This window comes from Schistocerca serialis, chromosome 4 (genome assembly GCF_023864345.2).
Source record: "Schistocerca serialis cubense isolate TAMUIC-IGC-003099 chromosome 4, iqSchSeri2.2, whole genome shotgun sequence".
Lineage (NCBI taxonomy): Eukaryota > Metazoa > Arthropoda > Insecta > Orthoptera > Acrididae > Schistocerca > Schistocerca serialis.
Genome location: NC_064641.1, coordinates 30,792,499 through 30,815,383, shown reverse-complemented (window position 1 = coordinate 30,815,383; position 22,885 = coordinate 30,792,499). Strand labels below are relative to the sequence as shown.

The window sequence follows — 22,885 nt, the reverse complement described above, 5'->3', positions numbered from 1 at the left end:
TATGGTCTTTTTATTTATAATTATCAGATGCCAGAAAGTGGTGGATAAAAACCAGCGCTAGTAGCACATTCCAGTGAAATTTGTACAGCTGCGGATGGCGTGTGTAAACTTGTCTCTCATTCAACATATGATAGCTGTGCAGCATCACCTTGGAAAAAGTAAGAAATAAATAAAAGCTACAGTTAGTTTGCTGAGGCCTTGTCATTCGATTTTATTCAGTATACTCCACGAATCTGTGACATCATCTTGAGGTGGTTGAAAGTAATACTGACAACTGTATCGTAACCTGTCAGTTGAATCTAACTCACATCATTTTGTGTTATAACGTTGCTAGGGAATGGTGCTTTAAACCTCTAACGTCTTGCCAGTAGGGTAATAAATATCTGAGATTAATCGCGTATGATGAGCAAACGTAGCCATACATTTCAAATTACTATCATTCGGCGATTTACCCGTATGTATTTCATGTCTCGAGAAGTCATCATTTACGTTGAAGCATTTTGTAAAATTAAGCAACTGGTGATGAGCACATGAGAATGGTAGGCGAGGACAGTTTTCTCTGTATTACGCCCCTCCACGACATGGCCTTGTGTAACTGAGAACGCAAAATACACATCAAAAAAAGTTTTGCACAGAACTCCTAAAAATTGAAGTTGACGGTGGATATTGTATCACAGACACAATCGCTTTGACTGTTCAGAGATGTCACTAAACCCGCCCAAAGATGTAAACAACTATGCATGAACAGCGCCTATTAGACGGAAGGGGTCCGACAGCCGTTCAGTTGCAGTCATTCCACAAGGAAGGAGGTACACGGCTCGTGTTGTCTGTATTTCAACTATGCGTAGACGGTCAATACCGCGGTTCGATCGCGTCCGCATTGTTACTTTGTGCCAGGAAGGGCTCTCAGCAAGGGAAGTGTCCAGGCGTCTCAGAGTGAACCAAGCGATGTTGTCCGGACATGGAGGAGATGCAGAGAGACAAGAAATGTCGATGACATGCCTCGTTCAGGCCGCCCAAGGGCTACTACTGCAGTGGATGACAACTACCTACGGATTATGGCTCGGAGAAACCCTGACAGCAACGCGACTTTGTAGAGTAATGCTTTTCGTGCAGCTACAGAATGTCGTGTCACGACTAAAACTGTGCTCAGTATGAAACTTCCAGGCAGATTAAAACTGTGTGCCCGACCGAGACTCGAACTCGGGACCTTTGCCTTTCGCGGGCAAGTGCTCTACCATCTTGAGCTACCGAAGCACGACTCACGTCCGGTACTCACAGCTTTACTTCCGCTAGTATCTCGCCTCCTACCTTCCAAACTTTACAGAAGTTCTCCTGCGAACCTTGCAGAACTAGCACTCCTGAAAGGTTCGCAAGAGAACTTCTGTAAAGTTTGGAAGGTAGGAGGCGAGATACTGGCAGAAGTAAAGCTGTGAGTACCGGACGTGAGTCGTGCTTCGGTAGCTCAGATGGTAGAGCACTTGCCCGCGAAAGGCAAAGGTCCCGAGTTCGAGTCTCGGTCGGACACACAGTTTTAATCTGCCAGGAAGTTTCATATCAGCGCACACTCCGCTGCAGAGTGAAAATCTCATTCTGTGCTCTGTAGGCTGCATGATGCGCAACTTCACCCCCGACGTCCATGGCGAGGTCTATCTTTGCAACCACGACTCCATGCAGCGCGGTACAGATGGGCCCAACGACACGCCGAATGGACCGCTCAGGATTGGCATCACGTTCTCTTCACCGATGAGTCTTGGATATGCCTTCAACGAGGCAATCGTCGGAGACGTGTTTGGAGGCCACTCGGCCTGGCTGAACGCCTTAGACACACTGTCCAGCGAGTGCAGAAAATCCTTCAGATCCATCTCAGAACAATGTACGAAACCAAACCTAAGCAGCTCCCATATCTCTCAAAAGTACGACGAGGTCTCTCACGTACGGAATTACTTTTCGTGGCGCGATGATTGCAACCACCATGGAGTTTCACAAACAAACGTCATACAGGGCATCCAAGGAGGAATGGTCAGTATTCAGATATATGATAGGAATGATCATTTGAAGCAACAAGTTGTACTAAACGTGGACTCTAAAATGCGTACCTTAAGAGCTATGAGTACTTTTTCATCTTCGCTACTGTGAAAGACATCTACCAAATAAAGGCTCATAACCCTTAAGGTATGCATTTTAGATATCATCTTTACCAGACTTTTCTGCTTCGATTGCTCGTTCCTGGCATATCCATGAGTACTAACTATTCCCCCTGGATCCTGCATTAAAACTGTCATCTTGAAAAAAAAAGTTGACGTGACTTGTGAACGGCCTTTCCAATAAATTATCATTAGTAACTACCATCTGTTCGTACTTTTTTCTTTTTTTTTTTTTGAAAGTAAGGTTCTCACATCACCATTGCGCTGAAGTTCTATTATCTGTACTAAATGTTGTCTGTCATATTTTTATCTTTAGTCGCACACAGGTTGCACGTTAAATAACGTTGCATCATTGCTTCATTCAGCGGCACAAGTTTTATTTTTTCATGGCAACTGGAGATATATTGCTTTTCAACGTTGGAACCGTTTCTAAAGCAACTCCTAAACCGATACCGAACGATGTGCGAGTAACTTTAGAAGAATGATAGTTGACCTGTGACTAGTTTTATCCTTTTATTTAACACATTTTCGTAAATTGTGTGATACATTGTCAAAAATGCTTTTGAGAGCAGTGGTCGTTCGTAAATTAAGTGATACATTATCAAAAACGCTCTCGAAAGCAGAGGTCGTGACAGAACTACATCCACCTCAGAAGTCAACTGTTCTCATCCCGCGGGGAATGTGGATTTCTATTAGTTTAACTTTGCGAATTCATTTGGTGACACATAAAATGAGGAACTTAAAATAGGGCCAAAACAAGCAATTCAAGAGTACAGCATATCTTCGGTGTCGATTAAAATACTGCGAACAGTAACTCGTTTATTGCCATGAAAAAAAAAAAAAAAAAAAAAAAAAAAAAAAAAAAAAAAAAAAAAAAGTGGTCCTGAGCACTATGGGACTTAACTTCTGAGGTCATCAGTCCCGTAGAAGTTAGAACTACTTAAACCTAACTAACCTAAGGACATCACACACATCCATGGCCGAGGCAGGACTCGAACCTGTGGCAGTAGCGGTCGCGTGGTTCCTGACTGTAAGGCCTAGAACCGCTCGGCCTCTCCGGCCGGCTATTGCCATGCATCCTAGGATTCAACGGAACATGCTGTGTATTCCAGTACGACAAAATAAATTAAATCTAAGACGGTTATTTGGGAACAGATCTTACAACAACACCTAAATGGTTCTATTCTCGTAAGAATAAAATAAAGCCTTAAAGCTATTTTGTCTAAAATTGACATGGTGAGACCGTGGCTGTGTACAATTAATATAGGTTCATTCTTGCAAAGAAGAAAGCCGGCCGCGGTGGTCTCGCGGTTCTAGGCGCGCAGTCCGGAACTGTGTGACTGATACGGTCGCAGGTTCAAATCCTGCCTCGGGCATGGATGTGTGTGATGTCCTTAGGTTAGTTAGGTTTAAGTAGTTCTAAGTTCTAGGGGACTGATGACCACAGCTGTTAAGTCCCATAGTGCTCAGACCATTTGAACCATTTGAACAAAGAAGAAAACAGCAACCAGCCAGTATTAATACTGCTATTTATTTAGGTAATTAGCGCCGTTACGGGTTTCGAATTGCCAAGTTCATCATCAAACGGCTGTTCACATGATTTTCAAGATACACTTTACATCATCGTCCGTTTTCAATTTTTATCATCCCAGTGTGGCGAAGTATTTTTGGTGTGTTGTTGCCCTCCGGTAGAAAAACAGTGTTAGAAGCGCCCTATGTGAAAACAACTAACCTCCAAACGATGAAATACAACGTAAATAAATGTGTGAGGTTAAGCAGTTATGGTACTTACGACGTAAGTACCATAACCATCGTTTGGAGGTTAGTTATTTTCACATAGGGCGCTTCTAACACTGTTTTTCTACCGTAGGGCAACAACACACCAAAAATACTTCGCCAAAGTGGAATAATAAAAATTGAAAACGGACGATAATGTAAAGTGTATCTTGAAAATCATGTGAACAGCCGTCTGATGATGAACTTGCCAGTTCGGAACCGGCAACGGCGCTATTTACGTAAATAAATTTCAGTATTAATAGTGGCTGGTTGCTGTTTTCTTCTTTGTAACAATTAACCTACATTAAAAGCCTTAAAGGTTTTATCTGACCAGCAAGTGAATCAACAAATCAAAACGTTTTCAACGCTAACCACCGGCTCCAGTTGGCCGTATTTCTATTTACTATTACTGCTAACACTGCCTTTTAATCTTGTACAGGATGCTAATATTGGTTCATCAGTTTCAATCATATTTCAAAGCTTTCCTTGATTCGCATGCGTAAATATCTACGTCTTGTTTGATTTTTCCTTTTTTAAATGCACAGGAGATACTATCTAAAGCCAAAACACTGCTAGCCTTTATTTGAAAATGAAAGAAACGTACTTTATAGCAGCTAATGAAAGCACAGTGAGCTACTATAGTTTCAACAAAGACAAGGAGCGCGAACAAGTATACAGTGCACATTAGGAGAGGAACTGGTTTTGGTGTCACTTCCTCGTTATACTCTCATTCTTCTTTCCACTCTTTTTCTCGTTTCGTTTGACAGATCTCTGCACAACTGAGATGTTTGGCGGAGGAGCAAAGCTCACTGTCTGCGTGCCTCACGCGCTGTGGTCGCTACAGACAGCTTTGCAGCTTTGCGTGCGCGCATGTGGTTCCGACTGCATGAGGAACCTGCTTCAGTAACGTAGCAGCGTGTTTCGAAGCACATACGATTTTTAATATAGGCTTAGCGACTACTCTGTACACTTTAATCTACCATTTTTTATAGCTGTAGCAGATGTATTCTTGGTACGATAAGGAAATGGCATACCGAAATGTCAGAGTTATTGTACCTTGAATACTGTATTCTTATTGTACTTCATTATTAAACGTAGAAATAAATTTAGAGCTACTTTAAATATTTATAGGGTTCTAAAAAGGTTATTAAATTTGGGTGCCCTTTAACACGATACATGTAATCCGTGTACATACTGCTAACCAAAATTAACCAAAGAATGCTGCATGTCCAGTTACTTCATCACCACAAGTAGTGATAAAGTACGATAGATCCTTTCTATTTTCACTTCAGAGCCAAAAGTAGTTTTCAAGGGGTACAATAGATGAATTCTATTTTCATTAGTCCTTGGCACATTCAGTTACTTACTATCGAGATATGATAAACCTTCCATTAAGCACCATCAGTAGTAATTATGTAAAATTACGCTTTAATTTTGAATAATTAGCCGATTGTGTATTTTGGTATCCGAAAATATGTTTCGTAAAACTTTTTGCGTATCAAATTAAACTAAAACATTGAAGATATCTATTACTTTTAATACGTAATTCAGAAATAAGTTCACCTCTTGGTCACGTTAAAGTAGTTGTCTCTAAATTTTTAACGATCTCTCTTTTGACATTAAATAATATATTACGTCTCTAATTGTAAAGCATTACAGAGATGTATATTGTAACCGTACACACACACACACACACACAAATACACACATATATATACTAGAATTAATAATCATACTAATTCTACTTTAATACAATAGCTATTGGAGACACAGAATTAATAATCATACGTAATTCTACGTTAATAGAATAGCTATTGGAGGGACAGAGATTGATACAGCTGCCTCTTTCACTGTAAGATACAAAAGAAAAGTACCGATAAAAATGCTCATCCTGTTCCAAAACTGGATGTTGCGATTGTTTCAGAAAAATACTAAAATGTGTATCGTTCCTACGGGTGCAGAGCGTTTATACTCATCATTTTACTCTTGACAAGCTAGTGCGAAAATTGATTAAAAAAAAAAAACAGAATGGCCGTCATATAGAAAGAACGAAGTAAAACAAAAATAGTGATAGAACAGTTTTTGGAACAACCAACCCCTTCTATTACCTAGAATGCAAGGTGACGTACGGCTAATGCATAGACATAGAAGTTAAGCTTAGTTTATGTGAGGCAGGTGTGCGGTACAGCTAATAGAAACCTTAAAAACAAAACTAAGAAAGATACTCAAACTAAATTCAGTTCTCACACTGCTCTGTGGAAGCCAGACCTGGATGTTTACCACAAAGCAAGTAAGCCGCATTCAGGCATAAGAAACGAAATTCCTGAGAAGAGTTAAAGACTAAACAATAGAAGACAGACGATGGAATCAAGATATTAGAGGAAACTAAAAAAAATATCTAAATGATAAAATTCTAGATTGTAGAAGAAACTGGAACGAACATATACACTCCTGGAAATTGAAATAAGAACACCGTGAATTCTTTGTCCCTGGAAGGGGAAACTTTATTGACACATTCCTGGGGTCAGATACATCACATGATGACACTGACAGAACCACAGGCACATAGACACAGGCAACAGAGCATGCACAATGTCGGCACTAGTACAGTGTATATCCACCTTTCGCAGTAATGCAGGCTGCTATTCTCCCATGGAGACGATCGTAGAGATGCTGGATGTAGTCCTGTGGAACGGCTTGCCATGCCATTTCCACCTGGCGCCTCAGTTGGACCAGCGTTCGTGCTGGACGTGCAGACCGCGTGAGACGACGCTTCATCCAGTCCCAAACATGCTCAATGGGGGACAGATCCGGAGATCTTGCTGGCCAGGGTAGTTGACGTACACCTTCTAGAGCACGTTGTTTGGCACGGGATACATGCGGACGTGCATTGTCCTGTTGGAACAGCAAGTTCCGTTGCCGGTCTAGGAATGGTAGAATGATGGGTTCGATGACGGTTTGGATGTACCGTGCACTATTCAGTGTCCCCTCGACGATCACCAGTGGTGTACGGCCAGTGTAGGAGATCGCTCCCCACACCATGATGCCGGGTGTTGGCCCTGTGTGCCTCGGTCGTATGCAGTCCTGATTGTGGCGCTCACCTGCACGGCGCCAAACACGCATACGACCATCATTGGCACCAAGGCAGAAGCGACTCTCATCGCTGAAGACGACACGTCTCCATTCGTCCCTCCGTTCACGCCTGTCGCGACACCACTGGAGGCGGGCTGCACGATGTTGGGGCGTGAGCGGAAGACGGCCTAACGGTGTGCGGGACCGTAGCCCAGCTTCATGGAGACGGTTGCGAATGGTCCTCGCCGATACCCCAGGAGCAACAGTGTCCCTAATTTGCTGGGAAGTGGCGGTGCGGTCCCCTACGGCACTGCGTAGGATCCTACGGTGTTGGCGTGCATCCGTGCGTGGCTGCGGTCCGGTCCCAGGTCGACGGGCACGTGCACCTTTCGCCGGCCACTGGCGACAACATCGATGTACTGTGGAGACCTCACGCCCCACGTGTTGAGCAATTCGGCGGTACGTCCACCCGGCCTCCCGCATGCCCACTATACGCCCTCGCTCAAAGTCCGTCAACTGCACATACGGTTCACGTCCACGCTGCCGCGGCATGCTACCAGTGTTAATGACTGCGATGGAGCTCCGTATGCCACGGCAAACTGGCTGACACTGACGGCGGCGGTGCACAAATGCTGCGCAGCTAGCGCCATTCGACGGCCAACACCGCGGTTCCTGGTGTGTCCGCTGTGCCGTGCGTGTGATCATTGCTTGTACAGCCCTCTCGCAGTGCCCGGAGCAAGTATGGTGGGTCTGACACACCGGTGTCAATGTGTTCTTTTTTCCATTTCCAGGAGTGTCGAATGAATGGAGAATGTCAGACTCCCCTTAAAGGGTAATGATTGTGACAACGGAGACGAGTTAGAGCAAAACGTCAGCAAAAATGGGTGCCGGAGCAGATAATTTTACCTAATACTTGAAAAGGAGAAGGAGAACAAGAAGAAATCAGTTTCTCTACGATTTTCTGTTTGTGAATAACATAACTAGTTAACAGCTAAATTAACGTTTGGAACGATACATGATTCCCATATGTAAACTTATCAAAAGAATCGTTAGGCTTGCATCAAAGCTTGGAAGATGACATTCAGTGACCCATTCTTTTAAACCTCATGACGTTTTACGGAAAGGCACAGATTATAATTAGAGACAGTTCTTAGGTCAACTATTTACTCAATTGATTAAATAATATACATAATATGATTTTAAAACATAATATGAAATATTTGATGAAACATATAATGGTGACAAATAGCGTAAACTTCCTAAAACTGGAATAAAATCAGAATCAATTATAATTATGTCTTTCTGATCCACAGTTTTATTCTGCATTCGTTCTCACTCTTCTCACAGATTAATATTTTTGTACGTAAAACTGCACGACTAACACATGCAATATTATTTGATTTTCTTGGTTTATTTATCCTGTATTAGTTTCACTTCAAAATAACGCAAGGAGATGAGACCATATTGCGCAGAAGATAGGAAAGTATGCGCATTCTCCAAATCGAGCCATCACATTTAAGGCGTGATTTTAATACAAGCGGCAAACTCCGCAACTAAATAGAATTCCTTTCCTGCAGGCGGAGGAGTGAGGTCATGGCTAGGTACCTCTTCTAAACTCTCGACTGAAACTGACGTTTTCACACAGATGTCGACTCATCAACAATCAGTCGATTTTATGGCTTTCTTAACCCTCATCCCATCAGTGACAATGAAAGTTTGAGTCACAGTTGCGGCTATTAATTGGCAACCAATACTGTACAGTCGCAATCGCATTCTGACACTCAACTGTATATTGCGATTGTACAGCATTGGTTGCCAATTATTAACATAGAAATGATCGCAGGCCTCAGACGGGATTTGATGTCCTGTATATCATATATTTGCGGCCTTTCTCAGACAACATAATGGTTCAGGCAGATAGTAAGGTAACGTGGTTACGGGGTTGCAAACTGTTTCTGTGTCACGACGTATTTTGTTTCTGGGAAATAAACCGTCTGACACTCAACTTTGTGTTATTGGGAGTGTTGTCGGGACAAAAGAACTTATTTTCTCGTTTCCCTCTGCTGATCCTTTTTCATTACGCAATTTGCTTAGCATGATGGTTTACTGTAGTACATATTCATGGTGAACTAGCCGCATCGTGTCAAGAAAACTAACAAACATCATTTTAATGACGTTTCTCGGCTGCTTTACTTTGGCGTTGTGGTGGTAAAGCAGTTTCCTGCGACTAGCACGATTGTGTTTGTTTTGTGCATCGCACCACGTAGCAACTCGCTCCTGGAACAGTTCTGGCAAAACTTAGTGCTAGTACGTTGTTATTTCATGTCCGAAACTGAAATATAGCAGATTACGTGAATAGCGCTTACGAAAAGAAGCACTGTTACTTAGCTGATGGTTTTGAACCAATATGGCTTTGTCATATGATTCAGAACTACATGTAGAAGAGAAACGTGGCAGGGGACTCCATCACTACCATCCCTCCGCCTGCTGGAAAGAAACTCCGTTTAATTTTCGTTCGCTAAACCCACTCGTTGAACCAGGGCATTATCTGAAGATTAAATCAAGAAGGGGTTATCTACTCTACAGACTTTCAGTAATTTCTTTTTTTGTACTAATCGGAAAGGATAAGATTACTACGTCGAAGGAACGTGGGCCAACAGGGTCTCGTGCGATACGGATCTGTTGAGAAAGGCGCGAACCTGTGTCAAAACTGAAGCGTGAATGAGGAGGATTGCAGGTGGCGGAGGGCATTTACCAGTGAGCTTGAAGGCCCAGCCGGCGGCGTCGGAGGCCCTCGGAGTCCCCCGCACGCAGGCAGTAGGGCCTCACTGAATGCTGTGTCTGGTGGTGCAGGGCAACCAGCACCACACCCTCATCATCGAGGAGTTCGAGCCGGACGTCTTCCGCCAGCTCATCGAGTACATCCACACCGGCTGCGTCACGCTGCAGCCAAGGACCTTACTCGGTGAGTAGTGACACACGACTTACATCTCACATCGTGGTTAGACAGCAAGCTCACCGGACTATGTGCTAGTCACCCTCTCAGAAGAGCACACTGGTCACGTTAGGTGGTGTAAAAGTGGTACAAGGCTGTCGAGTAGCCGTACAGGAAGGCTTTGACAACTGGATGTCATACACTACTGGCCATTAAAATTGCTACACCACGAAGATGTTGTGCTACAGACGCGAAATTTAACCGACAGTAAGAAGATGCTGTGATATGCAAATGATTAGCTTTTCAGAGCATTCACACAAGGTTGGCGCCGGTGGCGACACCTACAACGTGCTGACATGAAAGTTTCCAACCGATTTCTCATACACAAACAGCAGTTGACCGGCATTGCCTGGTGAAACGTTGTTGTGATGCCTCGTGTAAGGAGGAGAAATGCGTACCATCACGTTTCCGACTTTGATAAAGGTCGGATTGCAGCCTATCGCGATTGTGGTTTATCGTACCGCGACACTGCTGCTCGCATTGGTCGAGATCCAATGACTGTTAGCAGAATATGGAATCGGTGGGTAGAGGAGGGTAATACGGAACGCCGTGCTGGATCCCAACGGCCTCGTATCACTAGCAGTCGAGATGACAGGCATCTTATCCGCATTGCTGTAACGGATCGTGCAGCCACGTCTCAATCCTTGAGTCAGCATGATGGGGACGTTTGCAAAGACAACAATCATCTGCACGGACAGTTCGACGACGTTTGCAGCAGCATGGACTATCAGCTCGGAGACCATGGTTGCGGTAACCCTTGACGCTGCATCACAGACCGGAGCGCCTGCGAAGGTGTACTCAATGACGAACCTCGGTGCACGAATGGCAAAACGCCATTTTCTCGAATAAATCCAGGTTCTGTCTACAGCATCATGATGGTCGCATGAGTGTTTGGCGACATCGCGGTGAACGCACATTGGAAGCGTGTATTCGTTATCGCCATACTGGCGTATCACCCGGTGGTATGGGGTGCCATTCGTTACGCGTCTCGGTCACCTCTTGTTCACGTTGACGGCACTTTGAACAGTGGACGTTACATTTCAGATGTGTTACGACCCGTGGCTCTACCCCTCATTCGATCCCTGCAAAACCCTACATTTCAGCAGGATAATGCACCACCACTTGTTCCAGGTCCTGTATGGGACTTTCTGGATACAGAAAATGTTCGACTGCTGCCCTGACCAACAGATTCTCCACATCTATCACCAATTGAAAACGTCAGGTCTATGGTGGCCGAGGAACTGGCTCGTCACAATACGCCAGTGTCAGTTCTAGTATAATATATTTGTCCAATGAATACCCGTTTATGATATGCATTTCTTCTTGGTGTAGCAATTTTAATGGCCAGTAGTGTAGTTGCTGTTCTGTCTTCCGGGTTGTACGGCCGTGGTCGAACGACCTTTCTGGTTCCTCACGTTTCGGGCAGAGTTGAGCTGGACATCTTCAGAGGTGCTCCTGGCGACGCTGATTCTTGCCGACTGACCACGTCGGCAAGACTCAGCTTCACCAGGAGTACCTCTGAAGATGTCCAGCACAGCTCTGGACGAAACGTCAGGAAACGAAAAGTGAGGTACATATATGTAATGACAAATATACACCCTTTCTTTCTTCTTTTCTTTTGCTGATGCCTTGTCCCGCGGTTTCGCAGGGTCGGTACGGTTAGGAACGGATTTGGCAAGGTTAGTTGTAAGGGGTGGCTGGATGCCCTTCCTGCCGCACACCCCGTACCCCCCCGGGGTGGAATCAGTGTACCCCAGTTGTCTGCGCCCAGTGTAATCCATGGAATAGTGCGAACATGTTCAGATGTCTGCGAATCCTGTAACTGAGGCAGAACGTGGTGACCCGCCCGGTGTTCGCCTAGTGGGATGTGGAAACCGCCTAAAAACCACATCAAGGCTGGCCGACACACCGGCCGCCGTCGGTAATCTGCCGGGCGGATTCGATCTGGGGCCTTCGCGCCTACCCGAATCCAGGAAGCAACGCATTAGCGCTCTCAGCTAACCTGGCGGGTGACAAATATACATCCTATTGTACACATATTATTTTTCCACAGTCTCCACACGGGTTCACACATTTGTCCCACTGTAGCAGTAAATTTGAGATGCCCCTGAGATAGAATTCGACTGGCTGGCTATGGTACCAACGTCGAACTGCTGTATTGGCTCCATCGTTACTTGTGAAATGCTGTCCTGCCATAATCTTGTTCAGCAGATAGAAAATATGGAAATCACTTTGGGTGGTGGGAGGGGGGGAAGGTCTGGATTGTATGGTGGTTGGTCCAGAAAACACCAGTGAAATTACCAGAGCATTTCGGCGGTTCTGTTTGCCACATGTGGTCTAGCATTGTCGCGGAGCACAATCGTGTTGTCCACATGGAGAATCCATAGGCGCCTTCTCTTGATGGCAGATATCAGATGAGTTGTGCACACGTCGATCTCTTTCACCACTGCATCCACTCGGGCAAAGTTGTCGTCAGTCAGCGACTAACGCGGCTTCCCCGACCTCTCATTGTCACGCAAGACTTGGCGGCCATTGTCGAAATCACAACACCACCACGCCACAGTCCTCAAAGCGAGACAGTTTTATTCGTATGTGGACTGCATTTACTTGTAGGTCTCGACTCGCGTCCGTCCCTTTCTCCTTCTTCCATGCATTTATGTAACAGTAAAGGGGAAATAGTAGCTCTCTACCCTGTTGTACAGGGCTATTACAAATGACTGAAGCGATTTCATAAATTCACAGTAGCTCCATTCATTGACATATGGTCACGACACACTACAGATACGTAGAAAAACTCATAAAGTTTTGTTCGGCTGAAGCCGCACCTCACGTTTCTGCCGCCAGAGCGCTCGAGAGCGCAGTGAGACAAAATGGCGATAGGAGCCGAGAAAGCGTATGTCGTGCTTGAAATGCACTCACATCAGCCAGTCATAACAGTGCAACGACACTTCAGGACGAAGTTCAACAAAGATCCACCAACTGCTAACTCCATTCGGCGACGGTATGCGCAGTTTAAAGCTTCTGGATGCCTCTGTAAGGGGAAATCAAGGGGTCGGCCTGCAGTGAGCCAAGAAACGGTTGAACGCGTGCGGGCAAGTTTCACGCGTAGCCCGCGGAAGTCGACGAATAAAGCAAGCAGGGAGCTAAACGTACCACAGCCGACGGTTTGGAAAACCTTACGGAAAAGGCTAAAGCAGAAGCCTTACCGTTTACAATTGCTACAAGCCCTGACACCCGATGACAAAGTCAAACGCTTTGAATTTTCGGCGCGGTTGCAACAGCTCATGGAAGAGGATGCGTTCAGTGCGAAACTTGTTTTCAGTGATGAAGCAACATTTTTTCTTAATGGTGAAGTGAACAGACACAATGTGCGAATCTGGGCGGTAGAGAATCCTCACACATTCGTGCAGCAAATTCGCAATTCACCAAAAGTTAACGTGTTTTGTGCAATCTCACGGTTTAAAGTTTACGGTCCCTTTTTCTTCTGCGAAAAAAACGTTACAGGACACGTGTATCTGGATATGCTGGAAAATTGGCTCATGCCACAACTGGAGACCGACAGCGCCGACTTCATCTTTCAACAGGATGGTGCTCCATCACACTTCCATCATGATGTTCGGCATTTCTTAAACAGAAGATTGGAAAACCGATGGATCGGTCGTGGTGGAGATCACGATCAGCAATTCATTTCATGGCCTCCACGCTCTCCCGACTTAAGCCCATGCGATTTCTTTCTGTGGGGTTATGTGAAAGATTCAGTGTTTAAACCTCCTCTACCAAGAAACGTGCCAGAACTGCGAGCTCGCATCAACGATGCTTTCGAACTCATTGATGGGGACATGCTGCGCCGAGTGTGGGAGGAACTTGATTATCGGCTTGATGTCTGCCGAATCACTAAAGGGGTACATATTGAACATTTGTGAATGCCTAAAAAAACTTTTAGAGTTTTTGTATGTGTGTGCAAAGCATTGTGAAAATATCTCAAATAATAAAGTTATTGTAGAGCCGTGAAATCGCTATAATCATTTGTAATAACCCTGTATATCCCTTTTATTGTTCCCTCTTAGTTCTGGTACATATTATCTATTATCAGCCTTTTCCTAAAATTTACTCCTATTTTTATAAAATTTTCGAACATGTTACACCATTATAGAATGCTGAACGTTTATTCCAGGTCGACAAATCCTATGAAAATATCTCGATTTTTCTTAAGTCTTGCTTCCATTGTCAATAACAACGTCACAACTGCCCCTCAAGTGCCCTCGCCTTTCCGCAAGCCAAACTGATCGTCAACTAATAAATTCTCAATTCTCTTTACTATGAGACTCTTCCGCTCGGTCCACTATCGAAACTTTTCGTTCGTTTTACGAAAAAGTACTTTGTTTAGATGAGTGAGTTCTCTGAAATCTTTGTAGTGTGATTATTTTCCTGAAGTCAGTTTCAACTTGTTATTTGTGAGCTACAGATAAGCCGGCCAGGGTGGCCGAGCGGTTCTAGGCGCTACAGTTTGGAACCGCGCGATCGCTACGGTCGCAGATTCGAGTCCTGCCTCGGGCATGGATGTTTGTGATGCCCTTAGGTTAGTTAGGTTTAAGTAGTTCTAAGTTCTAGGGGACTGATGACCTCAGCAGTTAAATCCCAGCCATTTGAACCATTTTCAACATACAGATAGGCGTACATAACAAGAGGTCTGTAAGTTAGGGTTAGCCTGAATTATGGAGAAGAACTTTTTGATTCATTTCAATTTCATCACTAATTCAAGTAATGTTCAAATGTGTATCAAATCTTATGAGACTTAACTGCTAAGGCCATCAGTCCCTGAGCTTAAACACTAAATTATCCTAAGGACAAACACACACACCCATGCCCGCGGAAGGACTCGAACCTCCGCGGGGACCAGCCACACAGTCCACGACCGAGCGCCTTACACCGCTCGGCTAATCCTGCGCGGTTCATCACTAATTCTCTTGATTCTCTGTACACATGAAAAAGTCCAACTCAGGTCTCTTCAGGTAGTTGTCCTGTTTCTGTCGGATGCCTGTCAAAAGCTGTGATGCACCCATACGTCCCTGCATTGTACAGGGTGATTCAAAAAGAATACCACAACTTTAGGAATTTAAAACTCTGCAACGACAAAAGGCAGAGCCAAGCACTATCTGTCGGCGAATTAAGGGAGCTATAAAGTTTCATTTAGTTGTACATTTGTTCGCTTGAGGCGCTGTTGACTAGGCGTCAGCGTCAGTTGATGCTAAGATGGCGACTGCTCAACAGAAAGCTTTTTGTGTTATTGAGTACGGCAGAAGTGAATCGACGACAGTTGTTCAGCGTGCATTTCGAACGAAGTATGGTGTTAAACCTCCTGATAGGTGGTGTATTAAACGTTGGTATAAACAGTTTACAGAGAATGGGTGTTTGTGGAAAGGGAAAAGTTCTGGACAGCCGAGAAGGAGTGATGAAAATGTAGCACGCATCCAGCAAGCATTTGTTCGCAGCCCAGGAAAATCGACTCGCAGAGCTAGCAGAGAGCTGCAAATTCCACAATCAAGTGTATGGAGAGTCCTACGAAAAAGGTTAGTTATGAAACCTGAACGTCAACTACCCGAGGCGATGGATCGGCCGCCAGGCAGCCTGTGACAGAGCACTTCATCACTGGCCTCCGAGAAGCCCTGATCTTACCCCCTGCGATGTTTTCTTATGGGGCTATGTTAAGGATATGGTGTTTCGGCCACCTCTCCCAGCCACCATTGATGATTTGAAACGAGAAATAACAGCAGCTATCCAAACTGTTACGCCTGATATGCTACAGAGAGTGTGGAACGAGTTGGAGTATCGGGTTGATATTGCTCGAGTGTCTGGAGGGGGCCATATTGAACATCTCTGAACTTGTTTTTGAGTGAAAAAAACCTTTTTAAATACTCTTTGTAATGATGTATAACAGAAGGTTATATTATGTTTCTTTCATTAAATACACATTTTTAAAGTTGTGGTATTCTTTTTGAATCACCCTGTATTTAGGGACGTTCCGTATTTTTTTGGTTATAAAAAGCTCTCCCAAACGTTGATACAGTCTGTGGCCAAACACCGAGAACAACAAGTAACTGTCCCTGAATTTACTGGATGTGTGACGACATGATTGTCAGTGTCTGAGACGGAGCTAGGTGGCACAGAGGTTAGAACACTGGACTCTCAGTCGCGAGGACGACGGTTCAAACAGGCGTCCGACCATCCAGATTCAGGTTTTCCGTGATTTCCCTTAATCGCTCCACGCAAATGCCGGGATGGTTTCTTTGAAGGGGCACGGCGATTTCCTTTTCGATCCTTGACACAACCCGAGTGTGTGCTCCGCCTCTAATGACCTCGATGTCGACGGGACCTTAAACCTAATCTTCGTTCCTTCCAGCGTCTGAGTGAAGCGGCACTCTGTTGCAGGGGTAATGAACGCGGCCGACTACTACGGGCTGGACGAGCTGCGGCGCGCATGCGCGGGCTTCGTGCAGTGCTGCATCAACGTGGACACGGTGTGCGCCCTGCTGGCGTCCGCGGAGCGCTACATCCAGTACAAGTGCACCAAGTCTCTCGTCCAGAAGGTACGGCGGCCGTGCTGTCACTGCGGCTGTGTCTCACGGGTCGGTAACAGCACCAGCTGTGGAGGGTGTCCAGCACTGTGCATCCAGGACAAGTGACAGTGCAATGACCACGTACAGTGGCTGCATGAAAAGCAGGTGCCACGTCGTGATTCATTGGAATAATACTCGTGATGGAGGTAGCTTTCAAAAGAAAAAAATCAATTTATTGATTCTTAGTTGTAGCAGTTACGTCTGGGCCCCTAACCAGGTAGGATTGTTAGAGTGACTAGAGAAGCTACTACGGAGAAGAGCTTGATTGATCACAGATTCGTACACTATGTGTAAGACTAACATTCAGTTCATTTGGCGTAAGCTATAAGATAGGTATGTCCTAAAGAAGTTTATTGTTAAAATCCAAAGATCTTCTGTTCCAAGAAGAGTTATGGGATATACACACATTGACAAAAAAAGTGAAGCACCTTCCGAGAATGGGAGTAGGAGGCGATGTGAAACTTCACCAGCTGAGAGGGTAAGTGATGTTATTTCAATAATTACAAAATCAAATCAAATTTACAGAGAAATTTTGATCTTATGTCCAAGCGGTAGGTGGATCAAAACAAAATGTCCAGGCTCTCTGTGACCAAAATGGTACTGAAACAGAGGATGACAGACTAAAGGCCGAAATACTAAATGTCTTTTTCCAGAGCTGTTTCACAGAGGAAGACTGCTCTGTAGTTCCCTCTCTAGATTGTCGCACAGATGACAAAATGGTAGATATCGAAATAGACGACAGAGGGATAGAGAAACAATTAAAATCGCACAAAAGGGGAAAGGCCGCTGGACCTGATGGAATACCAGTTCGATTTTACACAGAGTACGCGAAGGAACTTGTCCCCCTTCTTGCAGCGGTGTACCGTAGGTCTCTAGAAGACCGTAGCGTTCCAAAGGATTGGAAAAGGGCACAGGTCATCCCCGTTTTCAAGAAGGGACGTCGAAGAGATGTGCAGAACTATAGACCTATATCTCTAACGTCGATCAGTTGTAGAATTTTGGAACACGTATTGTGTTCGAGTATAATGACTTTCCTGGAGACTAGAAATCTACTCTGTAGGAATCAGCATGGGTTTCGAAAAAGACGATCGTGTGAAACCCAACTCGCGCAATTTTTCCACGAGACTCAGAGGGCCATAGACTCGGGTTCCCAGGTAGATGCCGTGTTTCTTGACTTCCGCAAGGCGTTCGATACAGTTCCCCACAGTCGTTTAATGAACAAAGTAAAAGCATATGGACTATCAGACCAATTGTGTGATTGGATTGAAGAGTACCTAGATGACAGAACGCAGAATGTCATTCTCAATGGCGAGAAGTCTTCCGAAGTAAGAGTGATTTCAGGTGTGCCGCAGGGGAGTGTCGTAGGACCGTAGCTATTCACAATATACATAAATGACCTTGTGGATAACATCTGAAGTTCATTGAGGCTTTTTACGGATATCGAGAGGTTGGGACAATGGAAAATTGTACTGAAATGCAGGAGGATCTGCAGCGAATTGACGCATGGTGCAGGGAATGGCAATTGAATCTCAATGTAGACAAGTGTAATGTGCTGCGAATACATAGAAAGAAAAATCCTTTATCATTTAGCTAAAAATAGCAGGTCAGCAAGTGGAAGCAGTTAATTTCATAAATTATCTGGGAGTAAGCATTAGGAGTGACTTAAAATGGAATGATCATACAAAGTTGATCGTTGGTAAAACGGATGCCAGACTGAGATTCATTGGAATAATCCTAAGGAAATGCAGTCCGAAAACGAAGTAGGTTACAGTACACTCGTTCTCCCACTACTTTAATACTGCTTACTGGTGTGGGATCCGTACCAGAGAGGGTTGATGGAAGAGATAGAGAAGATCCAACGGAGAGCAGCGCGCTTCGTTACAGGACCATTTAGTAATCGCGAAAGCGCTACGGAGATGATAGATAAACTCCAGTGGAAGACTTTGCAAGAGAGACGCTCAGTAGTTCGGTACGGGCTTTTGTTGAAGTTTCCAGAACATACCTTCTCCTAGGAGTCAAGCAGTATATTGCTCCCTCCTGCGTATATCTCAAGAAGAGACCATGAGGATAAAATCAGAGAGATTAGAGCCCACACAGAGGCATACCGACAATCTTTCTTTCCACGAACAGTACGAGACTGGAATAGAGGGGAGAACCGATAGACGTACTCAAAGTAGCCTCCGCCACACACCGTCAGGTGGCTTTCGGAGTATGGATGTAGATGTAGAACTAGGCAGAAGGAGCCCACTTATAAGTATAACGTTGCTACCACTCTGGCCTGAAGGCAGACTCTGATTCGGTTAGGAAGGACGTCATAAAGCTCTTGTATCTTCTCCTGAGGCAAGCTAGTGCTGTAACTATCCTTGATATACTGGATGCTGGCACTGGGATGGAATTGACATCCGAGCTGGTCCCACACGTGTTCTGACGGGGACTTGCTGGCCACGGGGGTATCTCAACATCACGAAGACAATTCATAGAGACACGGGGAATGTGTCAACGAGCAACGTCCTCCTCAAAACTGGCACCATGGTACAGTCGTATGTAACACATGAGGACACGGGATGTCTGTGACCCACTGTTGTGCTGTCTGAGTTCCCTCAATCATACCAGCCATAGCCCAATGGCTCTCCACACTATGGTGCCAGAACCTCTCCATCATAAGAAGATGGGGACTTCTCCCCAAGTCGCCCAACTCTCTGTTCATCTCATCCTTCACCTCTTTCTCTGCCCATCTCCTTCACCCTCACTCTGTCCATCACCTCCTCCCATCTATCTCTGCCCATTTCCTACCCTCCTATCTGTGTCCAATTCATTTCCCTCCTCTCTGTTTTCATCTCCTCTTCCCCTCTTTGTCTGCCCATCTCCACCTTTCCCCTCTCTCTGACTGCGTACACTTCCCCACTGTTTCTCTCCATCTTCTCACCCTTACCTGTTCATCACCCTCGCTGTACATCTCCTCCTCCACCATCTCTCTGTAAGCCTCCAGCTCATCCAACTCTCTGCATATCTCCTCCTTCCTCACTCTCTGCTCACATCCTCCTTCCTCTCTATCTATCTGTCTCCTATTCCCCTCTTTCTGACCATGTGCTCCTTCCCTTCTATCTGTGCACCTTCTCCACTGCGCTCTCTCCTACTCCCCATCTCTGCCCATATCCTCTTCCTCCTCTCTCTACTTTTCTGCCAGTCTGCCACACACCCCTCTCTACGGGTCTCCTCCACCCTTTCTCTCTGTCCCTCTCGTCCTCCCTCATTTGTGTCCTATCACCTCTAAGAATGTTCATCTCCTCCTCACCCTCTCTCTGCCATCTCCTTCTCCTGTTTCCCTTTGTCCATCTCCTCCCCTCCTCTATAAATACTCATCTCCTTTATACTCCTCCACCTCCCTCTGTTCGTCTTGTCCTTCTGTTTGTGCATATCCTACTTCCCCTCTCATTCTCCATCTGCGTGTCTATCTACATGTCGTACAATGATATAATTTTTCAACTACCTTCAATCGTATGTGTCGAATAGGGTTAGTAGTAAAGAAGTAATAAATTAAACTTAATCTGTGATGCAACATTTTTGTCGCACTTCAGTGTTTATGACGCCTTGTGTCATGATCTATGTGTCTCATTTAGTGGTTTACGTAGAACGTATCTACAAAATGTGTTGTGTATAGAATTAGAACAGAAGATAAAATAAATGTTAAGTCTGATGCTGCAGTTTCACTCTTGAATATCGAAAATTTGGTAAGCGACCATTCTTTATGGTTTTACAGATTTGTGGCTGTTGTCAGCGATAAAAGTTACGAGGATATGTCGAACATATGTACTTCCAATTTTATAATATATATGGATTATTGATAGGGAAGACGAATGGAGGACTTTAATTTGTTGATGTATCCTGGAAAACTGCAGTGCACCTGCTAGGGAAACATCATGCAAGATCCTGATTTGACTACTTCTAAAACCAAAATCAAGAGATCTGATGGCAGATGGAATTCGGAGGTATGCTGTTGGGTTCGTAACGGAACACTATAAATGGTATGAACGGATGACAGATGTGGTGCTCTCGAGGAACTTACACAGGATTACTTGAAAAAAGGCTGACGTCGTACTTGTGAAACCCAGTTGGGTAAATTCAGAGAAGTGACAGTCTGGGCAAACTGTACAACATTTCTAATGCCTCCATGTTAGAGGTCGTTACAATGACAAGAACATAGTAGAGATTTTGTAGGGGGGAGCACATTGTGCTCATGTGGGAGTGATCTAGATGGCTGTACAACAATAAACTGGTAGCCAAGATCGCAAGAATTCTTTTTATTCCATGATTACCGGTTTCCTAAGATCCGATGATGGCGACTTTAGTTTCGCCGAAAGCGGTAATCATGAAATAAAAAGAATTCCTGCGATCTTGGCTACCAGTTTATTGTTGTATAGTAGAGATTATGGCTTTAATGGAGAAGTACAGTGATTCATTCACTCATCCATTCATTCAGTCAATACTTCGCTCCCACACTGTGTTGCATGGGGCTCACGACAAAGCAGGGCGTTCGGGAATGTAAAGTGACCGATGTTTTACATTAATGACCAGATGCAGCAATTTCAGGCTACTTTATAAAGTATCCGAAAGTGAATTACATCTTGTGCTGATATACTCTCGTACGAGGAATGAAATGGTTGTCTCAGAAGTTGTTAAACAATGACCCGTTATTTAAGTGTACTCTTCCGTAAATTGTAAGTATATGATGATTTACACAGCTGAATTCTTAACACTTTATTCTAATGTGTGAGGCGAAATAATGACAAGGAAATCGCTTGCAAAATTCGTCACTGCATCCAATTGGGTGCCATGACAATCGACACAGCAACGTATTGTGCAGGAGCTGCAGTTACACAGGGAATAATTAGCAGCAAAACTCAGACGGGCGGGCGTATACGCTGATAGAAGCAAAATTATTCCAGTAAAAGTTGTCCGCAGATGAGCCGTTTCCGAGATAACAGCGACTGCCACAGACTTCGCTATGAAATAGTTTCCGAAGAATTTTTTGGAACATCATCCTTAGGAAAAACAGCGATCGGTAAAGTTGTATTAAAATTATTTCAATGAAACAATCTTGATCGCATGTACGTTGGTTGTATGTATTTCATTTGGTGACCGGTTTGGGTCTTTTAGACGCCCATCATTAGACCACTTTTTTGCTCCGGTGACGTGGAACAGGCCGCTCTGGGGACCTGTGGAACACTCCAGCTTTCCACACCAAGGAGTAAAAGAATGGTCTAATGGTGGTCTTATGAAAGACCGAAAAGGTTCACGAAACCAAATATATACAACACACATGCGATCAAGGCTGTTTTATTGAAAAAATTTTAAGCGCTGTTGTAGTCAGTAAAAATGTATTTTAAATGTAAGGTTTTCCATTAAGTACCGATCTGACCGGGCGCGAATTTCATCGAAGGCCTGCCTTAACAAGAAATACAGTAACACTTCAGCATATTATACGTTAACATCTACTGTACATTCGAACGTGTTTAAGGAGATGTTCTACGCGTCGTCCTCACATTTTTAGGCTCTACTGCACTCGTCTTTGCTGTGAATTATGTATCCTTTCAAATGGTCCCAGTTCGTCCCGTAAATCTTGGTAAGACTATACGACTCTTTGCTCTTGTTCTTCAACCTTATCGACGCGAGAGCTGTACACATCACTTTTGCGACGATCCCAGACCGGAGAAAACATCGAGGATTGCGGTTACGTGATCTAGAAAGTCTAAGTACAAACCCTTTTTGGCCTCTCTACCTTGAACCACTGGCACGTTAGATGTCGTCTGAGGTAGTTCGATGCCCCATCCTGCTTCTGCTACATTCGCGAGCCATGAATTGTGGGTAAACTTTGAGCCTTTTTAGACGGGACTCTAAAAGTTATTATTTCAAATTAATTTGCACTAAATACAGTGATATTTCATACTGAAGTCATTAGTGGCTCGTAATCACACATTCATAATTATCTCGCAAATGGCTCGATCGTGGGCCATGATTACTGGAACGTTTTCGTTTGCATTATCATATGAGTTCTTCTTTCGCTGTTAATCATAATACGCCATTTATACAGCTTCACCCATCTCAAAATTCAAATCAGTCGAGATGGCGCAGTGGAAAGCACAACGGACTTGCATTCGAGAGGACGACAGTTCAGATCCACGTCTTGCCATCCAGACATACGTTTTCCGTGATTTCGCTAAATCGCTTAATGTAAATGGTGGGATAGTTCTTTTAAAAAAGCACGGCCGATATCCTAT

The 22,885-nt window shown here is 44.5% G+C and overlaps 1 protein-coding gene across 1 annotated transcript in view; it reads left to right on the top strand.

The window, feature by feature from the left end:
- The window catches only part of LOC126474175 (serine-enriched protein), a 138,947-nt gene that overhangs the window by 79,243 nt on the left and 36,819 nt on the right, over positions 1–22,885 (top strand). The window contains exons 4-6 of the mRNA XM_050101635.1: positions 5,218–5,223; positions 9,849–9,960; positions 16,420–16,577. Of these exons, the coding sequence (XP_049957592.1) occupies positions 5,218–5,223; positions 9,849–9,960; positions 16,420–16,577 (276 nt within the window). The remainder of the gene's footprint in view (positions 1–5,217; positions 5,224–9,848; positions 9,961–16,419; positions 16,578–22,885) is intronic.